Source organism: Triticum urartu, chromosome 5 (assembly GCF_003073215.2).
Source record: "Triticum urartu cultivar G1812 chromosome 5, Tu2.1, whole genome shotgun sequence".
Taxonomy (NCBI): Eukaryota; Viridiplantae; Streptophyta; class Magnoliopsida; order Poales; family Poaceae; genus Triticum; species Triticum urartu.
In genome coordinates this window covers 438,183,303-438,206,743 of record NC_053026.1, presented here as the reverse complement: position 1 = coordinate 438,206,743, position 23,441 = coordinate 438,183,303, and the positions used below count along the sequence as shown (strand labels likewise).

General features: G+C 48.1%; 1 protein-coding gene across 1 annotated transcript; it reads right to left on the bottom strand.

Moving 5' to 3' along the window:
* Positions 1-1,308: 1,308 nt before the first annotated feature.
* On the bottom strand, positions 1,309-7,099 carry LOC125509612 (protein CURVATURE THYLAKOID 1D, chloroplastic-like). The gene is made up of 5 exons (XM_048674619.1): positions 6,815-7,099; positions 6,513-6,733; positions 4,898-5,002; positions 1,747-1,818; positions 1,309-1,659 (listed from the first exon to the last, which is right to left on the bottom strand). The coding sequence occupies exons 1-5, from the start codon at positions 6,894-6,896 to the stop codon at positions 1,588-1,590; spliced, it is 552 nt and encodes a 183-aa protein (XP_048530576.1). The 5' UTR covers positions 6,897-7,099; the 3' UTR covers positions 1,309-1,587.
* Between the last annotated feature and the right edge of the window lie 16,342 nt (positions 7,100-23,441).

Here is a 23,441-nt window from a genome sequence, read left to right as displayed (position 1 = left end):
TCTGCTTTGTGATTTATGAATGCCACGTGTCATCCATCAGGATGGGTCTCGCGTGAGACCTAGTCTTATAGAGTTCTTTTCCATCTTCATGGTCATGATCTCGAGAAGTCCCATGAGGCTTTTTGTCTTCTTGAACAGATGACCATTCCTTGCCCTACCTTGATCGGTAGGATGCCGTGAATTGATAACTCTGGCCGAGTTATTGTTCTGGTCAATAGACTAATTTCTCATCTTTGTTATTATCCATGCCCCCTCTGTGTTCTATTTTTTGAAAGCTAGCAGGAGAGCTGCTAAGATTCCATTGCAGAGGAAGAAGCCGATGGCCGAAACTGCTCGGTTTATTGACCCTCTGTGAATAGACTAATCCGACGCTCATCCGCCTCTCTTGCCTGGTCGCGTCGCTAATGGCCGTCTCGCCCCCGCAGGCCACAGCCACCGGTCAGAAACCCCAACTGAGTCCTGCCTCATGCTCAGCGCTAATGGCCATTTAGGAAAGCGATTGCCTCCTTCCGACTGCGATGTGCTAAAAGGCCAACTGAGCCCTCAGTTTTTAGCCTTTTACGAAAGCATTGCCTATGTCTCAAAAAAAAAAAAACGAAAGCGATTGCCTCCTCTGCACTGTGGTGATGTGTTAAACGCTTCAGTATTCAAAATGATTGCTCTCGCAAAAAATAAAAAATAAAATGGTTGACAGCTTGACAAGACTGATCTGCTGCCCTTTTGCGCAGCTCAATTGACCTTACCTTTCTGTGGCCTATATGAATCGCTAAACCCAGGAAACCAAAATTGCTTTTCACAGCGAGAACAAGAAATTTTTTAACCGTTTTCCCTATTTGGGAGTAGTTTTGCTTTTTTCTGAAAGAGGAAATAACCCTCTACCTCTACATCGGGTGATGCACACAGCCATATATTATTGATCATTTAACGATGCCAGGTAAAATTAGCATCGGTGCAGAACGAAATGGCTTACAGAAAAATTAAAGAAAATAACATGGCTTTATATGCATTTAAGGAAAAATAACCTGGTTAGTTGGTGAGGGCTTTATCAAAAAAAAGTTGGTGAGGGGCGGCGATTCTCATTGCAACGAGGACCAACCTCAACCTGGCTGGGGGCCAAAATATACAAACACCAACCAAAGTAGGCCACGGAGATATATGCTAATCAAGTTAAAAAACTCCTCTGTGATTGCAACTGAACCCCGTGACAGAGACTGTTTGCAGCCACCTGACGAAGCTGCCCTCATATATCGTCATGAACGATGACTTGAATAATTAGCCACCCCAGCGGGTCGCATGCAACACAAAGAATTCCGCAAGCCGGCATTGCCCATTGCCCGGCACCTACACTTTATTCCAACGGTGTGACAGAAAGGCACAACGGTCCAGTGACACGACTCGCTAAAACTAATTTAGAAACGGACACGATCTCAAGGCAGGCCTGGAAATAAAATATACTAATTATTCAGAACATTTTTTGTCGAAAAAGGGAAAGCAGGTATGGGTACCAGGTCATCTCTTCAAAAACACCATCCATGTTTCAGTGCAGCATCTTTTCACTACAACTACAACAGACCGCCCGGAAATTGCTCAGTCGTCACGAGACCCAAGTACCTGCTTCTTGATGGAACTGATTCTCATGATCAACTCGTCCCTGTTTTCCTGCATCATAAGTGGTAGAAATGTCAGTCCACCGCCGTGGGTATTTATCAGTTCAAACTTCAAACTGAGACTGGGTACACTAATCACCTTAAATATCAGATATCGCGAGGTGAACCAAACTGTGAAGCCGAGGCCAACCACTTCCATCACCTGAGGAACCTGCCCATGTACAGTCGTATTATGAGATTCACAAATTTCCATGCGCGTTTCCTAGGTTATTTCAGAACTTATTTAAAGAAGGGGGTGTTTTTAGAGCTGGTACAATTGCTGAGTATGATCAGGTAACTGTTCCACTAAGATCAAACCAGATTCTACCCGTTCGTGGAATCAAAGTTTGCACTGCTCACCATTTCCAGCAAATAAACTACTCCTTCCTTCCCAAAATGTAAGTCCTATTTGTTTTGTCCTAAATCAAACTCTCTTAAGTTTGACCAAAGTTTATAGAAAAAAAATCCACGTCAACAATACCAAACAGTTGGGATAGGCTAGAGGTGAAACCCATAAGATCTCTCAACCAACTCATGGTTCTGGCACATGGATAGCAAGCTTCCACACACCCCTGTCCATGGCTAGTTCTCTCGTGATATCACTCCAGTCCTTCAGATCCCTCTTTACGGACTCCTCCCATGTCAAGTTCGGTCTACCCCGACCTATCTTGACATTATTAGCGCGCTTTAGCCATCCGCTATGCACTGACGCTTCTGGAGGCCTGCGCTGAATATGCCCAAACCATCTCAGACGATGTTGAACAAGCTTCTCTTCAATCGGCGCTACCCCAACTCTATCTCGTATATCATCATTCCGGACTCGGTCCTTCCTTGCATGGCCACACATCCATCTCAACATGCGCATCTCCACCAGACCACCACACCTAACTGTTGAACATGTCGCCTTTTAGTCGGCCAACACTCAGCGCCATACAACATTGCGGGTCGAACCGCCGTCCTATAGAACTTGCCTTTTAGCTTTTGTGGCACTCTCTTATCATAGAGAATGCCAGAAGCTTGGCGCCACTTCATCCATCCGGCTTTGATTCGATGATTCACATCTTCATCGATATCCCCATCCTTCTGCAGCATTGACCCCAAATATCAAAAGGTGTCCTTCCGAGGCACCACCTGTCCATCAAGGCTACCCTCCTCCTCGTGCCTAGCAGTACCGAAACCACACCTCATGTACTCGGTTTTAGTCCTACTAAGTCTAAAACCTTTGGATTCCAAGGTCTGTCTCCATAGCTCTAACTTCCTATTGACCCCCGTCCGACTATCATCGACTAGCACCACATCATCCGCAAAGAGCATACACCATGGGATATCTCCTTGTATATCCCTTGTGACCTCATCCATCACCAGAGCGAAAAGACAAGGGCTCAAAGCTGACCCCTGGTGCAGTCCTATTTTAATCGGGAAGTCATCAGTGTCGCCGTCACTTGTTCGAACACTTGTCACAACATTATCATACATTTCCTTGATGAGGGCAATGTATTTTGCTGGGACTTTGTGTTTCTCCAAGGCCCACCACATGACATTCCGCGGTATCTTATCGTAGGCCTTCTCTAAGTCAATGAACACCATATGTAGGTCCTTCTTTTGCTCCCTGTATCTCTCCATGAGTTGTACCAAGAAATGGCTTCCATGGTCGACCTCCCAAGCATGAAACCAAACTGATTTTTGGTCACGCTTGTCATACTTCTTAAGCGGTGCTCAATGACTCTCTCCCATAGCTTCATTGTATGGCTCATCAGCTTAATTCCACGGTAATTAGTACAACTCTGAACATCCCCCTTGTTCTTTAAGATTAGTACTAATATACTCCGTCTCCATTCTTCTGGCATCTTGTTTGCCCAAAAATGAGGTTGAAAAGCTTAGCCATACTATAGCTGTTTCCGAGGCCTCTCCACACCTCAATGGGGATACAATCAGGGCCCATCGCCTTGCCTCCTTTCATCCTTTTTAAGGCCTCCTTGGCCTCCGACTCCTGGATTCGCCGCACAAAATGCCTGCTGGTATCATCAAAGGAGTCTGTCCAGTTCAATGATAGAGCTATTATTCTCCCCACCGAACAGGTTGTCGAAATACTCCCACCATCTATGCTTAATCTCCTCGTCCTTCACCAGGAGCTGGTCTGCTCCATCCTTGATGCATTTGACTTGGTCAACATCTCTCGCCTTCCTCTCTCGGATCTTGGCCATCTTATAGATGTCCCTTTCGCCTTCCTTCATGTCTAACCGCTGGTAGAGGTCCTCATATGCCCGACCCCTTGCTTCACTCATAGCTCGCTTTGCAGCCGTCTTTGCCATCTTGTACTTCCCTATGTTGTCTGCACTCCTATCTAGGTATAGGCATCTAAAACAATCTTTCTTCTCCTTAATAGCCTTATGGACATCATCATTCCACCACCAGGTATCTTTAGCTTCTCTTCTACTTCCCTGGAGACTCCAAACTCCTCTGAGGCCACCTTACGAATGCAAGTCGCCATCTTCATCCACATATTGTTTGCATCACCTCCTTCCCCCCAAGGGCCCTCCTTAATGACCCTCTCCTTGAATGTTTGAGCTACCTCCCCCTTGAGCTTCCACCACCTTGTTCTAGCGACTTTCGCACGCTTATCCCACTGGACACGAATCCAAAAGCGAAAATCAGCCACCACGAGCTTATGCTGAGGGACAACACTCTCTCCAGGTATCACCTTACAATCTAGGCATGCACGCCTGTCTTCTCTTCTCGAGAGGATGAAATCAATCTGGCTAGTGTTGATCACTACTAAAAGTCACTAGATGTGATTCTCTCTAGTGACTTAGGACCACAAAAATAAGACATCATAAAATATATTTCCATGGTGCATCCTTTTGGTATCACATATATCGATATTTATTTTATAAACTTGGGCAAACTAAAAAGAGTCTTAGGACCAAAAGAATAAGACATATATTTTGCGATTCCAGGAGTATGCTCCCTTTTTAGCTATATATGCTTTCTCCAAAACAAACTTTTGATTGGTAATTCTTGTCTTTTTGTCATATCATGCTATTTGAAGTGTCATAAGCAAGTCATGGAAATGGAAGTCTAATTTCATTTTTCCTATTCCAATTGATGTCTACAAATAAATGGCGGCAGGTCCAAAGCTAGCCAGTTTTCAAACCAGACACATATTATGATGTAAACGATAATCCCCACTCTCAAGTGCATGCATTGGGACCAGGACGGGACAAGGGTGTGAGAAATAGAAATAAACGTACCACGGGGACTGATTCAAGTGCAGAAACCACTATTGATGATATCCAAATAGCAACAATGGCGGAGGACCCATAGACTAGAGCAGTATATGAACTGTCAGAATCCAACTACATAAGACAGTTCACAGAGTTAGTCCATTGAAATTGCATTACCGCAACCAGTGCACAGAATAGTACAAAATAGCAGTTTTCACAGCAAGAGCGGCCCTGAAAGAAATTTAATGGGATTTAAGAACAAGAGAGTTCCAAAAAATTATATTGTCCCTGGTGAATGTAAAATATTCGCTCAATCTCATGTATCAAAATTACAGCTGCATGAACTGAAAAGAATAGTACATTTTCGTTACATAAGATCCAGAAAGTAGCTGAATGTAATTATAAGGGCAAAACAGTGCGACCAAATTAACAGAGATTCTGAATCCAACATATAAATTGCTGCTGTTACTCATTGTCTTTTGAAAACAAACCTTCAACTTAGTGTATCATAAAGTGTTTACCTTTAGAAATATATGCACTTGAACAGATAGTTTTTCTTTGCTTAGACGCATATGTGCTTCTATGAAAAAAATAAAAGCACAGAGAAATCAGTTGTAACATCAGCAGAACTACTTCATTTGGATGGGCTTTGGCTGGGGATGCAAAGGCAACTGTTTCTGTTTGTTCACAAAACGCCCATGATTTGAATCTGGATTCTGAATTTGGAGGACAGTTATCGGGATCTGTCCATGCATATGTAGGTCTTGCTAGAACTTTGTGATGATCCCAGATGTCAGAAGCAAGAGGAGAAGGTGAACAGACTGCCATCACACATTCGCATCTCTATATCAGTAAAGAGAACACAATCACTCTCTAAGCATTCACTTTAGGAGCCGGCAAAAAACTTAGATCAAGTACCAACTAATATATAACTAACTAACTAAGGAACCACCTCGTACACATGTGAGTATGTGACCGAAATTTCGTTAACTGCTTTTTCTCCATTGACCCCAACTCTAAATGTCCCCCTTCTCCTCGTCAACCCGCTCTCCAACACCAGCCCGTCACCCGAGGCCGGCGGTCGACCCCCATTGACCTTCCCACTAAGCACAGAGAGCATGAGTGCATCTCCGGTACCGGTGAACCCCAAACCCCACTCAGAAGACCTACCCACTAACCTCTCCAGCAAGGCCACCAGAGTCAGCTCTGCCTCGCAACTCTTACAATCTCTTCAGGGAGGTCACCCATTCTCTCCTCGACCACCATGTCTGCTCCACCTTGCAGCTCCGGCAAGTACTTGCACCACCAGACGGGACGAAGAAGCGCACAAATCACTGTGCAGACCAGGGGCTGAAAATTGCCTGAAATTTGGGTAATTTCAGGTAACTGTGCTCTACCAAATCTGTTTAAACTACCGTAACTCGATATCAAACTCCAGCACGTTCATCACCATAACCCAAAGATGGCAATGGCAACTTGCTTGTTTTCTAAATGTGGAACAAATAAGGTACATCCTGGAGCTCATCTGAACACCCAGGCAATCAGCCCCAATCTATATGTTAAACAAACACACTGAAGCCTCGACCAAGACAGATTCCTTGCATACAAATCGACAAATACCAAGGCGGGTGCACGCGCTCACCTCGACGCCCAGCTGGTTGAGAACGCTCCACGGAGCCAGCTCGCCCTGCACCTGCCCGTCTTCCTCCCCATTGCTCGCCTCCCGGCCGAAACCATCCAGCCCCTCCCGCTTCGCCGGCGCCGGCGCCGGCCACTCGGGCTTCTCAGAGACCAGACGTCTGAACCCGTCCGAGTCCTTGGTGGCACGCACGGCCACCCGCGAGGCTCCGGCGCGGCCAAAACCTTGAGCAGGGCTAGGGTTTTAAAGCTCTCGTACTTGCATTTTCACGGGATCCGAAAGTGAGAGGCGGAAGCTAAGCGCACCTTGCTGCGGCAGGGAGCTCGGCGCGCGGCGGGGTGGGAGGCGCACCAGCGCGGCGCCGGCGTGCGAAGCGGGCGGAGCCATCGGAGATTTTTTTTTTCCCAAGCTTGTAGTTCTGCTCGAGCGAGACTGGGGGTGGCGAGGTTTCCGGAGGAGCTCACAGCACCACTGCCTGTCTGTGTAGTGTGTACTGGCTGTCGCGCACAGACACGAGCGGAGGGTGGCGGGCTGGCGGCCCTGCGTCGGCCGTTTGGGGGTTGGGCTGGTTGAGAGGGGCGGCGCGGTAAAGAACAACCTTTGGGCTTGTTCTCTGCTGATTGCTGGAGCAAAGTGCGCGGAAAAATGACGGGCTTTGTGCTGTGACATGGACTGACGCGCGCTCCTGATAGAAATGCTTTCTCGAGTCCAGGGCTGCTTTGGTTGTGAAGCAAACTCTAGAGTTGTACACGCTCTAGCAATATCATGAGCCTCCCAGTTCATCTCTCTCTTCTCCTTTGTCTCAAAAAAAATCTCTCTCTTCTCCTGCTAAAAAATGATAGCTTCGAAGTCTTCAAACTTATTCTTTATGTCTTGAATAATGGTTGAGCTGGTTCCCAAATATGGGCTCTTTGGGCCTGGCTTTATAGTTCTCCGCAGGTATCATGAGCCTCACAATCTGTCACCGCAGATATCCTTCTAGTGTAAAGATCAGATGATAGTGCAAGACCTTCGTTGAAAGCCATAGCTTCCAAAATCCCCGGCTCAACTTGGCCCTGAACGGTCACCGCTAAAGCTCCCAAGAACTGACCCTGATCATCTCGACGGAAGATACATAGACGGACCTTTCATGCCAAGGACAACGTGCTTAGATCATGTGTGCCTTTATCACTTGTCGGGCATCAATGTGTCGATGTTGGGTTTCGGCATGACACGAGCAACTATTGTGAAATTGGGAACCATCAGGAGGCGAATTGATTGAATAGCATCTTAGATGCGACCGAGTTCAAGCCAACACATGACGTGGTGTCCCAACATCAACAACTAGGTCAACGCGGCTACTTTGGGACATCAAACCTCTTTCGTGATCCTGACATGGGCAAAGTATTCTTATAGGATTCAATGGTGCGTCGATGATGCTCACGGAGCCATCTAGCGCGCAAGCACAGGTTGACAAAAGTTTGTGAACAACAACATTGAGGATCAAGGAGCAACATGCATTCTCTTTAGGCGAAAATCATTATCAATCTCCTTTTTTTTTGTGAATCATTATCAATCTCCTTGACTGGTCCAAGCAGCGTTGACGTACATGCCTCATGCCTTATTAACGATGTTTGGTAAGCTAGGTGATAATCCAACGATTGGCCTTTTTGTTGAACCTGTAAACATGGAGGTATGAGCGGCAATCCTTTCCTGCAAACGTTGTTTTAGGTACCATATGATTCATTCGGTCTTGTGTCGATTTACCCAAGGATAATCAGCACCCCTGCAATAAGCTATCAGCAGATGATGAAGATGTTGGTTGTGGCAAGATCAATGGATGGACTCATATTTTTGTGAAGCTGATGTGTCTAGACTCAAAACTTGTTCTAATCTTTCTAAACGTGTGCATCAATGATGTACAGAGGCCGGGAGCCTTGCCCTTCTCCGAGTTAGACGATGCACAACTTGAGGCCTCCTTTGGTTTGTAGGAATTTTATAGAAATTCTATAGGATAGGATTTGCGAAGAAAAAATTCCTTTGAAGTCCTTTGGTTTGTAAGAATGGATTCCTATTCCTATGTAGGATAGGATTCAATCCTTCACATTTTGGAGGAAAAAAAACATTAGCCTAGACTCAATGAAAAAATTCCTATCCTATGCATCAAATGACATCTCTAGGCCCTGGGCGACTCGGGGGCCTCCAACCCTAGGCACCGCCGCCGCCCTCTCCTTCTCCCCTCCTCGCGCCGCCGCCGGGTGACGCCGCCGGGTGAAACCCGCGTGGCAGACGGCGGCGGCGGCGGGACTCCCTCTCCCGACTCCCCTTCTTCCGTGGGCGGCGGATCTAGGCGGCAGGCGGCGGTGTCGTGCGGTGGCAGGCCTCGGCGAGCGGTGGCGGGGCGCGGGGCACGTGGCGGTGAGCCTCGGCAGGCGATGGCGGCTGCGCACGAGGCTGATTCCGGGGCGGCGGCGCGGGCTTGGATCCATCGCCGATCTGACCTGTGGGTGCGGCCTCGGCCTCCCCTGCTCGGCCGGCGGGTCTCGGTGGGGGGGCTTCTCTGTGCTGAGATCTGGCAAGCGGGATCATCCAGATCCCGGCAAGGACGGCGGCGACCCGTGCACGAGAGATGGAGGTCTTCGATCAGATCCGGGTGAAAACCTGCTATTGGCTATTGCCAAGGCCGGGATGGCGACGTTGTCTACGTCGTTTCCTTCCTGAAGGCATCGCCGTGGAGATGTTCAAGGCCACTCTCTGATACCTCCGGGGAAACCCTAAATCAGTAGATCGGATGACGGCGGCTCTCTGGTGTCGTTTCCCCCTGGGGCGTCATTCTTGGAGGTGCACACGGACTCGAGGGACTAGATGACGGCGACTTTGGTGGAGCGGTGCTTCATCTTACATATTGATGGTGGCGGATCTCGGCGGCATGGTGTTGTGGAGACTCGGCATCTGATGCGCGGAGATGGACTCGTGCAGGAGGAGGAAACTGTCTGGCGTCATGGGGGCGTCGATGGCAGAGTGGCCAGACAAGATAGAAGCCTCAATATGATCTGAAGACGGACCTGTGGAAGATGGCGGCGACGACACACGAGTGCGTCTGACCGGATTGTGCCCCAGACCCGGTATGTGGCTCGGTTGGGGCTTCCGGCTTTTGATATTAGGCTTAGGTGAGTGGTTTAGGGTAGTGGCCCAGTTAGCACCCCTTCATCATATGGATAGGAGTAATGACATATGTTGCCAAGATTGTGGATTCAGGTATATTGTTTGTAATACTTTGTAAGGTCCTCGAGAATAATCAATAAAGTGGCCGTATGCATCTCCCAGATGCAGAGGCCGGGGGGCATCCTCCTTTTCTAAAAAAAACCAAATGACATCTCTTCTTCTATAGGAATTGAGATGCATGTCATCTCACTTCTTATGATTTTCCTATTTCTATAAAATTTCTATCCTATGAACCAAAGGAGGCCTAATAGTACAAGACAACATATTTTTAAAATGGTTATATCATTAAGAAATGTATGTGACATTTCAAAAATGTTCATGTTTCTCATAAATGAACATAATATATATTTTTTAAATGCTATACAATGTAAAGAAATGTTCATGTAATTCAAAAAATATATTCCGTACCAATCAAAAGAAATGTTTGTGACGTATTCAAAAGTAATCATAAAAAATGGTTAACCATGTATTCAAAAAAATTGTTCAAAACCAGTATTTGAATAAAAATATTAATCATGCATCTAAATTTTTTAAATATATATACAAAATTTTCTAGACCTATGCGAAAAATGTACAATATGTATGAAAAAGTAGGCATCACAATATATATTTAAAAAAGTTTAATAATCTATTTGAAAATTTTAACCTTGTATAAAAATATTCCGGATGTATATGAAAAATATAAAATGGGTATGAAAAATAGATATATGTTGAAAGAAAAAGGAAAGTAAAGAACCCGAAGAAAATAAGTAAAAATCAAAGAAAAAAACATAGGAAATCAAAGAAAAAATAAGAAGAAAAGGAAAAAAGCAGAAAAAAACCTTGCGACAAACAGTGGAAAATCCTCCCAAAAAAGGAAAGAACTCTTTCTCTGCTACAGTATTGGGCAGGCCCCGATAGCCACTCGTCGTAGATGATTCCTAATAGAAATCGGTACAAACCACACATAGCTCGGGCGGAGGGGGTTCGCCCTGGGGCTGGGATTCCTTCAAGCCAACGTAATGGTTCGCTCTACCAAACCCGCATGGGAAAAAGGGTAGTTCCTTTGATCCTAGATATGACATTCCTTGGATATTACAGTCCAACAGAAATTCCAAAATTCTACCGTAGAGTCAATGGGTGTGTCTAAACCCATCTATTAGATGTGACATAACTATATGTTATATCTAAGTTGATGTCAATATTTCCTTTTTCTGTTTTTCTCTTCCATTGTATTTTCATATTTTTTTTGCGGTTGTCCAGTCTTAGGCCTCCGTTTAGCTTAATTTACTTGGACTAGCTTCCTCCGGTCTATGTAACCCTAGCTTTGTTTCGTACACGTACGCTATCCTCCATTTTTTTTCTTCTTCTTTCCGTTCGACAACACATCATTTTCCTTCCCCGGAACATAATTTTCTCATATAAACCGCATATTCATGTATAATTTAGACCCTTAAGAGATACATGAAAACCTTACATTTTTTTATGTTCATGTAACTTTTAGAAAACTGTTTACATGATTTTGAAATGTTCACCGCAACGCAATGTAAATTGTCCGTGTAATTTTAAAAAATGCTCACACGTTTCAGAAAAATGTATATGATTTTTTAATAAAATTATGCAGCACAAAAATGTTCACATAATTAAAAAAATGCACGTGACACTTACAAAATATATGCTTGTACTATTTTGAAAAAAATGTCTATAAAATGTAAGAAAATGTTTGCATAGATAAAAATGTTTCTTATCATTCAGACAGATATAACACAAAAAAATGTTAAACACATAACGGAAAAAATTTCAAAACATATATTTGAAAAAATGTTGATGTGTATAAAAAATATATTCCAAGATATATACAAGAATTGTATAACGTGTATTTCGAAAGAGTATTTCAAAAACATGTATTTAAAGCTCTTGTACTTGTATTTTCACAGGATCCGAAAGTGAGGCGGAAGCTAGCGCACCTTGCTGTGGCAGGGAACTCGGCACGGGCAGGGAGGGAGGCGCATGAGCGTGACGCCGGCGTGCGAAGTAGACGGAGCCATCGGGGATTTTTCTTTTCCAAAGCTTGTATTTGTGCTCGAGCGAGACTGGGGGTGGCAAGGTTTCCAGAGGAGCTCACTGTCCCACTTCATTGCCTGTTTGTGTACTGGCTGTCGCGTAGAGACGAGTGGAGGGTGGCGGGCTAGCGGCCGTGCATCGGCCGTTTGGGGTTGGGCTGGTTGAGAGGGGCGACGCGGTAAAGAACAACCTTTGGGCTTGTTCTTTGCTGTGGATGGAGCAAAATATGGAGAAAAATGACGAGCTTTCTTCTGCTGTGGCAAGGACGCGCCCTCCTGATAGAAAGGCTTTCTCGAGTCCAAGGGCTGCTTTGATTGAAAGAAATCTACTTCAGGTTTATGGGTGGCTTTATTTTTCATTTTTCAAGGGGTTAACACTCCATTTTATTCAATCACGACAATACGTTCGATATAAACCAATTCAGGAGGATTAAGCAGCCATGGTCGCCACGTTTGGCTTCTCTAGCCAAACGACATCTCTATTGTACCCATTACTATCAATCAATAAAGCGGCCATGTTTACCTAAAAAAAGAGGGTTAAGAAGCCATACACGGCACCCTAAATCTAAAGTTGTAGAGGCTCCATCAAGATCATGAGCCTCCCAGTTCATCCCCCTCTTCTTATGCTAAAAAATGACGGCTTCAAAATCTTCAAACTTCTTCTTTATGTCTTGAATAACAGTTGAGATGGTTCCCACATATGGGCTCTTCAGGCGCTTTACAGTTGCTTCACAAATCACAATCACTCGCCACATGTATCCTTCTCATGTAAAGATCAGATGACAATGCAAGTGTTGGGGAACGTAGTAATTTCAAAAAAAATCCTACGCACACACAGGATCATGGTGATGCATAGCAACGAGAGGGGAGAGTGTTGTCCACGTACCCTTGTAGACCGAAAGCGGAAGCGTTAGCACAACGCGGTTGATGTAGTCGCACGTCTTCATGATCCGACCGATCCAAGTACCGAACGCACGGCACCTCCGAGTTCAGCACACGTTCAGCTCGATGATGCCCCGCAAACTCCGATCCAGCAGAGCTTCACGGGAGAGTTTCATCAGCACGACGGCGTGATGACGGTGATGATGTTGCTACCGACGCAGGGCTTCGCCTAAGCACCACTACGATATGACCGAGGTGGAATATGGTGGAGGGGGCACCGCACACGGCTGGGAGAGATCAACAGATCAACTTGTGTGTCTTGGGGTGCCCCCCGCCCCCGTATATAAAGGAGCAAGGGAGGAGGAGGCCGACCCTAGGAGGGGCGCGCCAAGGGAGTAGGATTCCTACTCCTAGTAGGAGTAGGTTTCCTCCTTTCCTGGTCCAACTAGGAGAAGGGGGGAAGGGAGGGGAGTGGAGAAGGAAGGGAGAGGGGGGCTGTCGGTGTGAAAACCGGCGGATCTCGGGTAGGGGGTCCCGAACTATGCGTCTAAGGTGGATGGTAACAGGAGGCAGGGGACACGATGTTTACCCAGGCTCGGGCCCTCTTGATAGAGGTAATACCCTACGTCCTGCTTGATTGTTCTTGATGATATGAGTATTACAAGAGTTGATCTACCACGAGATCAGAGAGGCTAAACCCTAGAAGCTAGCCTATGGTATGATTGTCTGTTGTCCTACGGACTAAAACCCTCCGGTTTATATAGACACCGGAGGGGGCTAGGGTTACACAAGGTCGGTTACAAAGGGGGAGATATCCATATCCGTATTGCCTAGCTTGCCTTCCACGCCAAGTAGAGTCCCATCCGGACACGGGACGAAGTCTTCAATCTTGTATCTTCATAGTCCAACAGTCCGGCCAAAGGATATAGTCCGGCTATCCGAAGACCCCCTAATCTAGGACTCCCTCAGTAGCCCCTGAACCAGGCTTCAATGACGATGAGTCCGGCGCGCAGTGTTGTCTTCGGCATTGCAAGGCGGGTTCCTCCTTCGAATACACCACGGAAGAGTTTGAATACAAGGATAGTGTCCGACCCTGCAAAATAAGTTCCACATACCACCGTAGAGAGAATAATATTTTCACAAATCTAATCTGCTGACGCGTTTTGGCAGCATGACATCACGCCACGGCCCGGTAATTATTAGAACCGTTTTTCTTTAACCAGCCCCGCACATGACGCGAGGCGGTTTCTTGACACGTCTTGTCAAAGCAGAGATCGTGTTCCCCTTATCACGGGATTCTCATCAATACAAACGTGGGTAACCCAACCGTGCATGTTGGTATGACTCCTAGATCTTAGGTAAGTCTCGAACGGCCACGAGGAGGACGCCTGATATGCATCCCCTTTATAAAGGGACAAGGATTTTTCTTTTTCCCTCCTGTGCTCAATTGAATCCTTCCCCCGCCTCGAGTTCTAACACCCAAAGCTCAGGTCAGGTGCTTCGGACCTTCAATCATGTCCGGATCCAGCCTTCAAGGCCGGTGGGTGCCTTCCTCCGTCACGGAGGAGGACATCAAGAAGTTGAGGGAGGCCAGATATCTGACCGCCGAAATTTCGCATAGGCTGCCTGCCCGAGGGCAGGTCGTCCCTACTCCCGAACCCAACGAGAGCGTTGTGTTCGTCTCCCACTTCCTCCGAGGACTAGGCCTCGCTCTGGATCCCTTTGTTAGGGGTCTTATGTTCTATTACAGGCTGGATTTTCACGATCTGGCCCCGGATTCCCTTCTTCACATCTCATCATTTATTGTCGCGCGTGAGGCCTTCCTCCGCATTACCCCTCACTTTGGCCTGTGGCTCAAGACCTTCGATGTGAAGCCGAAGATGGTCGAGGGGCAGTACACAGCGTGCAGAGGTGCTTTAATAAGCAAAATTGCTGACACTCCATGGCCAAAGGGTTCCTTTCCAGAGGTGTCTGGATTGTGGCAACGGGAGTGGTTTTACGTCACAGCTCCCCGAAGTGCCAAATGGGTAGCTGCCCCCACCTTTCGCTCGGGCTCCCACCACAATTGATGTCATGGATCAGCAGGGGGCTGAGCTGGGGTCCAGCCAAGGACGTGCCAATACTGCAGAGCTGTATCCGAGATCTCTTCGAGGGAGATTTCAGTCTGGTTATGGTAATGCAAGTTATGATGGTTCGTCAAGTCTAGCCTTGCAAACGCCGGCCCCTCCGTATGTGGGAATTCAACCCGGAAGGACCGCGCACTATTCAACATTTCCTCGGCATGACGCACGAGGAGATGTACAAATCGTTCTTCGGACCCCAAATAGAGTGTCCGGACACTACCGAGGACGTGGGCCCGAGCTGCAACCGCCCCGCTGCCCAAGTAAGTAATCCCCTGGCCGAACACACTGTCCTTTTGTTTATCATGGCATCATTCTGACGAATCACTCTTTGACCAGGACTGGATAGCAAAGGAAAAGATGATCCGGTGTTCGGCCCCCCTTCCTGAAGGCTTGGACAATCCGATGCCGGAAAAGATGCTCGAGCCAGCACCTCGTCTAGTGCCCTCAAAGGAATATGAAGGGGGGAATAAAGAGGGCGAAAGCGGGCCTCCATCGCTACCTATTCCAATCGAAGGAATGAGTGCCTCCGCGAGGGAGGATAACCAAGGGGGAGAATCTGACATTCTCCCTCCCCGGGGAAGGAAGAGGACTACCTCTGAAGATCCAGAAACTAAGGTTTCCAAACGGGAGAAGAAATCTCCGCCAGAGGGTCCTGCCTCGGAGGGTATTCTTGCCGCACAATGTCCGCGCGGGGATCAACCCTCTACCGAGCTGTAAGTAATCAAAAAGTACTTAATAGTGAAGATATCCTACCTTGCTTCCGAAGACAATAACCGATGCTTGTAAATTGTAGTCCGGATCGCAGCTCTTCTCGACAGAGTTCATCTTCGGGGGATCTTCTTCCGGAGATGATGGAGAGCGAAACGCCTCCCCCGGACTCCCCAGCTCAAGAAGTGGGAGACCTTGAAGTGTCGTCACGAAGGGTATCTCTGGATCCAATATCGCCGGAAGATAACCCTTTGGCTGCCCGGCATCCCCAGTATCCGGCTCCTGAGGAGAGCGACAGCAAGGGTCCGTACAGTGTGCGGCCGGACGTGCTGAAGGATCTTCTGGGGCAAGCTGTCGTCTCGGAAGCACATCGTATGCTAACGGGTACGGTAATTGAAAGGATTTCATCCGCCAAAAGCGGTTTGCACGAAGCTTTTATGAGTCTGCTAAAAGGCTTCGAGGTACGTGAAATAATGTATGCCTTTAACAGTACCGCATACGTTAGGTATGCCCATGCAGATAGTAGCCCCTGAGACTCTGGTTGTCGTCGAGAACGGCGGCAAACAGAGGATCATGGTCCCAGGTAATAACCAGACCGCCTTTATGTGCAGGTGCTTGAAGCTCCGGTGGCTAGCCGGACTGATGGGTTTGCCGAACTAAAGCGGCAGCTAGATGCGGCAGATGCCGACATCGTGCTTGTCAACAAGCGGCTTGACGAGGCACAGGGTGAGTGATTTTTCTGGTGATCGTCATATAGTAAGAGCAGCATGATGCCATTATCTTTAATATGTTGTGACTGCAGATGGAGCTGCCACCGTGGAGACCCTTCAGGCGGAGCTTGCCCGAGCCAAGGAGCAAGCGAGGAGTAGCAATGCGGCCGCTTTAAAGGCGGTCAAAGAGTTAAGGACCGAATAGGCCGCGCATTGTGAGAGTAAGGAAAAAATAGCCAAGATGGCTGTAGAATTAAAAGATGCTGTTGACCGTTACCGGCTGCTTGAAGAAGAAGATCGGGCGAAAGCGACGGACCTGGAGAAGGCCCGGGTGGCTACCAAGGAAGCCCGCTCCAAAATTAGAGCGACAAAGGAGAAGCTGAATCAAGCTGCAGATATCGTGTCTGGGAAGCCCTTCTTGTTGCGGACTAAGTTCGGAGATCCGAAGTATGCTCCTCTGGACCGGCTATGGAGTTCTGCGGACGAGTACATGGATTTGGCTGCAAGTGCTGCTGATGCAGCCGAGTACTTCAAGGATCAGAAAGGTCCCGAAGTGGAGAAGCTGTTCTGGTCACAGTTTCACGCTCCAGTCCGTCCGCTGCTGCTGAATGAGCGATTGACCGGTTGGGCCGAGCTCCATAGGTTGTCCGGACTTGCCATGAGTTCCGTTGTGGATCACCTGTGGCCGGGAGGGCCGAGGCCGAGTAGCTACTTTAGCTTAGTGCAACAATTCCTTGAAGCTGTGCCACACATTGATGCTGTAAAGAGATCAGCGTGCATAGAAGGTGCGTGGATGGCCATAGCCCGTGTCAAAACATACTGGGTGGAGATGGAGGCCACCACTGTTGCGGCACAGGGTTCGACCATAGGCCGAGTGGCTGCCGAGCACTACTTTGAAGAAGTCCTTGAAGGCGCTCGCTCGATAGAGGCTCAGTGCTCGAAGAATATTATTTTCCAGTGACATGTAGTCCCATTGTACAAAAAATGTTTTTTTTGAATTAATCAAGGCTGTATTTATACTTTTGCCCGAAAGTACTATGATGCCTCCTATACGGCCATTTATATATATATATATGTATATAACCTGAAAGTTTGCAGTCGTCGGCTTCCGCCCCCACGCATATAATGCGGGGGTGTTCGCAAAAGATGCATATCCACACTTGATCCAACGTATTGGTCCGTTAAGGAGGTGATAGCGTAGCGAACAAGGCAATCGGACTATATTGCTTTAACACTTTCACTTAGCCATAGGAGTTTGACAGTGGGGCTACTATATAGCCCCTGGTACTTTTGCGCTCGTCCGAATACGGTGCGCGTACATACATGACCGGGAAACGATCCTTTGTTAATGCGGAGGAATCCCGAAGATTCCAATTAGTCATCGAGTGGTTGACCAGTCTCTCGCTATATCATGAGAGTCAGTTTTCGGCTTTCTCTACCGAGGTGCTCATCCGGACGAACCAGGGCACAATCGCAGTAGTTCTCCTAGTGCTACCTTAGCCGATATAACGAAACGTAAGGTACCAAAACGTGGGAGCCGGGCAAACCCAACATTTGACCAAAGACATGATTCGGAGCTGATGCATATAGAGCCAAACTCGTGACGCCGAACACTCCCTAAGGTGATTGGTCTTTATAACATATACCGGGCTAAACAATGCCCTTTATAAGAAACCACATGTGTCTAGGTACGTGCAAAATCCTAGCGTGGCCACATGCCAATAACGCCGGCATCCTTCTCGGTTGTGTGGAGTATCCGGAGGATGTGAGCAACAAGAGACAGTAAAAAAGGTTTACGCAGGGCCTTAATTTAAAAAGAAACCTTTTGGCGGGTCCCTGCTGCACGTCTGCGCATGTATCTCCGTTGTGCCGTGTCCTGGATGGGTGTAGCACGATTGTAACCTGCAAAAAGGAAAGAACTTAGATGAAGGTTGCCGTGCCGAAAAGAAGAATGAATTATCGGAATTCCAGAGAAGCCTAGTTGAGCCGGGCTGGTCCTGATTACACGCGGGAAGCCCCTGGTATCGCTTTATGAGGGTTTGAAAACCAATCTTATACATGTATGATGGAACGCCTAACTCGTCTAACCGTGTCCGTGGTCTTGACGACCTGCCATTTTTCTGGTTGGTGAGGCCATCTAGTGTGCGGCTGTTAGAGCCACCGCGTCCTCTTCCGTACGTGAAGAACGGTTGGTATTTCCGCTAACTGTAATGATGCCTCGTGGACCGGGCATCTTGAGCTTGAGAAAAGCATAATGCGGTATTGCGTTGAAACGAGCGAAAGCCGCCCTTCCGAGTAGTGCTTGAAAATCACTTCGGAATGGAGCGATGTGAAAAGTTAACGTTTCACTTCGGAAGTTATCGGGAGAACCGAATACCACCTCTAGTAGTAGAGAGCCCGTACAGTGGGCCTCTTGGCTTGGTATTACTCCCTTGAAGGTAGTATTACTGTGGCTTATTTGTGTCGGGTCTATCCCCATTTTGCGGACCGTGTCTTGATATATCAGATTGAGATCACTGCCGCCGTCCATGAGGACCCTTGTGAAATGGTACCCATTTATTATTGGGTCTAACACCAAGGCCGTCAGTCCTTCGTGCCGGACATGTGTATCGTGATCCCTACGATCAAAAGTGATCGGGCAGGCCAACCAGGGGTTGGACCTAGGGGTGAAGGGCTCGATGGCGCGTGTGCATCGGAGTGTGTGATTGCTTCTCCTCCTTGTCACATCGATCACGTTTCCTGTTTTAACCTCCGGTGGGAATTTTTTCTGTCCTCCGGCGCTTTGCTGGCGAGGTTCATCCTCATCTTCGCTTGGTGTCTCCTCCCCTTTGTGTTCGGCGTTTAGCTTACCGGCCTGCTTGAAGACCCAACATTCTCTGTGGGTATGATTTGCAGGTTTGTTTGGGGTGCCGTGAATCTGACAGAGCTTGTCAAGAATTTTGTTTAGGCCAGATTGTCCTTCTCTGCTGCCTTTGAAAGGCTTTTTCCGCTGACCTGGTCGGGAGCCCCTGAATCCGGCGTTTACCGCCGTATTATCTGGGCTACCTTCTTTATTTCGACGCTTGTTTTTGTTGCGTCGTGGTTTACGATTGCCATCCCTTACTTCGGATGTTCTTGGGTCGCTGGTGCTGCTATGGGACAACCAGCTGTCCTTGCCCGCACAAAAGCGGGTCATGAGGCTTGTTAGGGCTGCCATTGTTCTTGGTTTTTCTTGACCGAGGTGTCTGACGAGCCATTCGTCTCGGACGCTGTGTTTAAAAGCTGCTAAGGCTTCGGCATCCGGATAGTCAACTATTTGGTTCTTCTTGGTGAGGAATCTGTTCTAAAGCTTTCGGGCGGACTCTCTAGATTGTTGGATTATGTGACTTAAATCGTCTGCATCCGGAGGTCGGACATAAGTCCCTTGAAAATTGGCCCGGAAAGCGTCCTCGAGCTCCTCCCAACTTCCAATTGAGTTTTCGGGGAGGCTTTTCAGCCAGTGCCTAGCTGGCCCTTTAAGCTTGAGGGGCAAGTATTTAATGGCATGGAGATCGTCTCCACGAGCCATATGAATATGGAGGATGAAGTCCTCTATCCAGACTCCAGGGTATGTGGTTCCGTTGTACGCCTCTATGTTCACTGGTTTGAATCCTTCTGGGAATTCGTGATCTAGCACCTCATCAGTGAAACATAGTGGGTGTGTTGCACCCCTGTATTGGGATGCGCCATAGTGTTCGGTCGGTTGTAGTATTCGGTGCTGGTTGTGTACCGTAGCACGCTTCCTAGATCAATAGATAGATCTGGTCGCGCCGGATTTTTGACGCAAGTTCTCACGTAGAACGTGTGTTGACTTATGCGTGACTTTGTTAGCCGCTCTATCGCGTTCACAGGGTGGTGAATCCGGCCGGTTGGCCGTATCACTTATCGGCTGTATGGGCTCTAAGGCCTCGTCGTCGAATTCTGGTAATAGCTTGCGCTTTCGATAGCTATTTGGGTGGTAGCTTCTACCATACTTTGTTACTTTGTTCCACTTGCTTTTGAGCGTATCTTGTGAGACCTTGAGCCTTTGCTTCTGTTTCTTCAGGCTTCTCGCTGTGGCAGTAAGCCTTCTGCGGAGGTTCTCTTGCTCCAAGTGTGTTTCCGGGATGATGGGTGCATCATCGTCCGGACTGTTTTCTTCCCTAGATGGGATTGATGATGCTTATCTTTGGCGTCATTGTGTTCGGACGTCAGATCCGTACTATGTTTGTTGTTTGCATCTTGATCATTTTCTGCCACTGGGGTGGTGCAGTTGTCGTCTTTTCTGGAGTCGCGTGGACTATTGTTATCGCTGTTTTTGCTATGGCGGGACTTAGGGCGGCGCCGCCGACGTCGGCGCTTGGGTTGCTTCTTGGAGGGGTCATCCTCCGCTTTCTCGTCGCCATTGGCTTCGTTGGGGGTGTCCACCATGTACACATCATGTGATGAAGTAGTGGTCCAGCGCCCTGTGGGCGGTGGCTCCGGTTCGTCTCCGGCTTCGTCGTCCATACCGTCGAAGTCCTCGGAGCCGAAGTCGAGCATGCCGGTTAAGTCGTCGACAGTGGCTACTAAGTGGGTGATGGGTGGGCGGCGAATTTCTTCATCGTCCGCATCCCATTCTGGCCGGACATAGTTCGGCCAAGGTTCTCCTGACAGGGAGAGAGAACTTAATGAATTTAGCACATCTCCAAAAGGTGAGTGCTGAAAGATATCCGCGGAGGTGAACTCCATGATCGGCACCCAGTCGGACTCGACGGGCGCGGATACGAGCGGCTCGGAGTGTAACGCCCCGAGACCGATGTGTCAGGTGTCCTCCAGTTTTTCGCTGTTGTTGCCTTGTCATTGCTTGCGTGTCATGCATCGCATACCATGTCATCATGTGCATTTCATTTGCATACATGTCTGTGTCATGCATCAGAGCATTTTCCCCGTTGTCCGTTTTGCAATCCGGCGCTCCTATGTCACCCAGTGTCCCTTTCTACCTCTTTTCGTGTGCGGGTGTTAAACGTTTTCGGATTGGACCGAGACTTGTCATGCGGCCTTGGTTTACTACCGGTAGACCGCCTGTCAAGTTTCGTGCCATTTGGACTTCGTTTGATACTCCAACGGTTAACCGAGGGACCGAAAAGACCTCGTGTGTGTTGCAGCCCAACACCCCTCCAAACTGGCCCAAAACTCACCTAAACCCCATCTATCATCTAGAGCGTTCGATCACGATTGCGTCGCCGAAAACCGCACCTCATTTGGACTCTCCTAGCTCCCTCTACCTATATATATGTGTTCCTCCTGGAAATTTCACGGTGCAAACCCTAACCTCCGTCCTCCTCGCGCCGCCGGACACTTCTCCACCGCCCGGACATGTCCGCGCCGCCGTCCACGTCACACCGGGAGACGACACCTGTCCACCCGCGCTCCTCCACCGCGCGGCCCGCGGAGCCCATCGCGGGCCCGCACGGGTCCGGTCGCCGCCGCCATCGCCCGCAGGCGCGTGCCCGCACCTGCAGCCACGCCCGCTCGCCGGAATCGCCGCTCGCCGTCGCCGGCCACCGCGCCCCGCCGCCTCGCATCCCGCGCCGCCTAGCTCCGCCGCCTCGCATCCCGCGCAGCCGCGCACCACCGCCCGCCGCCCGGCCCTCCAGACCGCAGCGCCGCCCCGCCCCAGGCCGCCGGCCGAAGCTCGCCGGAGCCCAAGCACCACCGCCATCCGCTGCATCGCCGGTGGCCGGATCCGCTGCTCCCTTGCCTCCCCTGCCTCGCCGGAGAAGTCCGCACCTCGCCGGAGTTCGTTTCCTCGCCGGAGAAGAAGGTGGGTGAGATCCACCACTACGCCGATCCAAACGCACCTCGTCCCGGTCCGGATCCCTCGGATTCCCCTGTCCCGGGTTGACTTTTCCCGCGAGGTCTAAATTTCGTCCAAGTCCCAGTTATTTTATGCATTTTTCATGTCATCATATCTCTGCACCAGTGGCTCCGATTCGTGCGTGTAGCATATCAAAATGTTCGTCTCGACGAGTACATCATTTCATCTCATTGCATCATTTTCATTTGAGCTCATCTTGATGCCCGAAATGCTGTTGGAAGAGGGCTATGTGATGTAGATGTCAGATCTGTTTCAGCAAATGCACTTTTGTCATTTTTGGCATGATTAATGTGTGCATGCTATGATCCTGAGCTCTACATGTGTTTTGTTAAATGCCATGCCGTCTTTACAGGGGTGTATGCCATGTATTTTTGTGATCTTTGTGGTGACTAGCACAAGCATGCAAAGTAGCTTACTCAATGATGCTGATTTCAGGGACTTAGAATTTCACTAAGCCCGTGTCCTGTTTTTGTCTTTATGCCATATGTTCATGTTGTTTCCTAGTGATCCGTGCCTTTTTTGAGGATGATCAGTAAGGATGTTTTGTTAATATTGTGGTGCTCTATCCATCCATGTATTTGTTTGCATTTATGGAGCACCCTAGCTTGAGTCAATTGAGCTTTACTTTTGCTATAAAATGTTCTTGGCAGATTGTTGACATGTTTAACGATTTTGCCGAGGATGTTGCTATTGATCCGTGCATCCTATGTTGTTGTTCTTGCCATGTCTAGTTTCTATGCCATGTCTTCTTGCTGGGGGTATGCTTAGTTTGCCATGCAATGCTTTGTAGTGAGTGCTTCGAGCTCGTAAACATGCCTACTTGTTAACTGTTTTGCCTTGCTCCAGTTTTTCACCAAGTCTGAATCTGTTTATGTTTTTGCTATGTTCACATGCTTGCAATTGTATTTTCTAATCCCTTTTGGCTCATGGTCACTAAGGTACTTTTGTTATATGCTTAGAGTAGCTTCATGCCATGCCTTGCTTTGCCATGATATGTTCCTGTAGCATGTAGTTATCGTGCTCTAAACATTGCTTCCTGTTGATAAATTCATGATATGATGTTAATTTCACTAAGTCTGAAACCTGTTATCTTTTGCTCTTTTGCCATGCTTGTTTGAACCTGTTAATGAGTGAATTAGCCGTAGCTCAGTGTTCATCTTTTGTCAAGCTTCATGAGTGGATACCTGCCATGTATTTTGTTGTCATGTTGGAGTGTTATAGCATGTTGTTGATGCATTTAGGAGGCTACTTGCTGTTTATCGTAGACCGGTGCCATATTTGTTTTGCTTGCCATTTCCAAACCGTGCATCCGATTCCGGTGATCTTTATATCGATTTCGACCGAAATCAACTCACCTTTCCAGTGGCACTCTTGGTTTTACAAGTTGAGGCCAGGTTCAATCTTTC

Bases quoted from the DNA above. Each gene is read 5' to 3' on its own strand.
- LOC125509612 (XM_048674619.1), bottom strand. From the start codon at position 6,896: ATGGCTCCGCCCGCTTCGCACGCCGGCGCCGCGCTGGTGCGCCTCCCA. The intron at 6,734-6,814 runs GTGCGCTTAGCT...GCCCTGCTCAAG, and splicing joins GAGCTCCCTGCCGCAGCAAG to GTTTTGGCCGCGCCGGAGCC. The intron at 1,660-1,746 runs GTGATTAGTGTA...CTTATGATGCAG, and splicing joins CGCGATATCTGATATTTAAG to GAAAACAGGGACGAGTTGAT.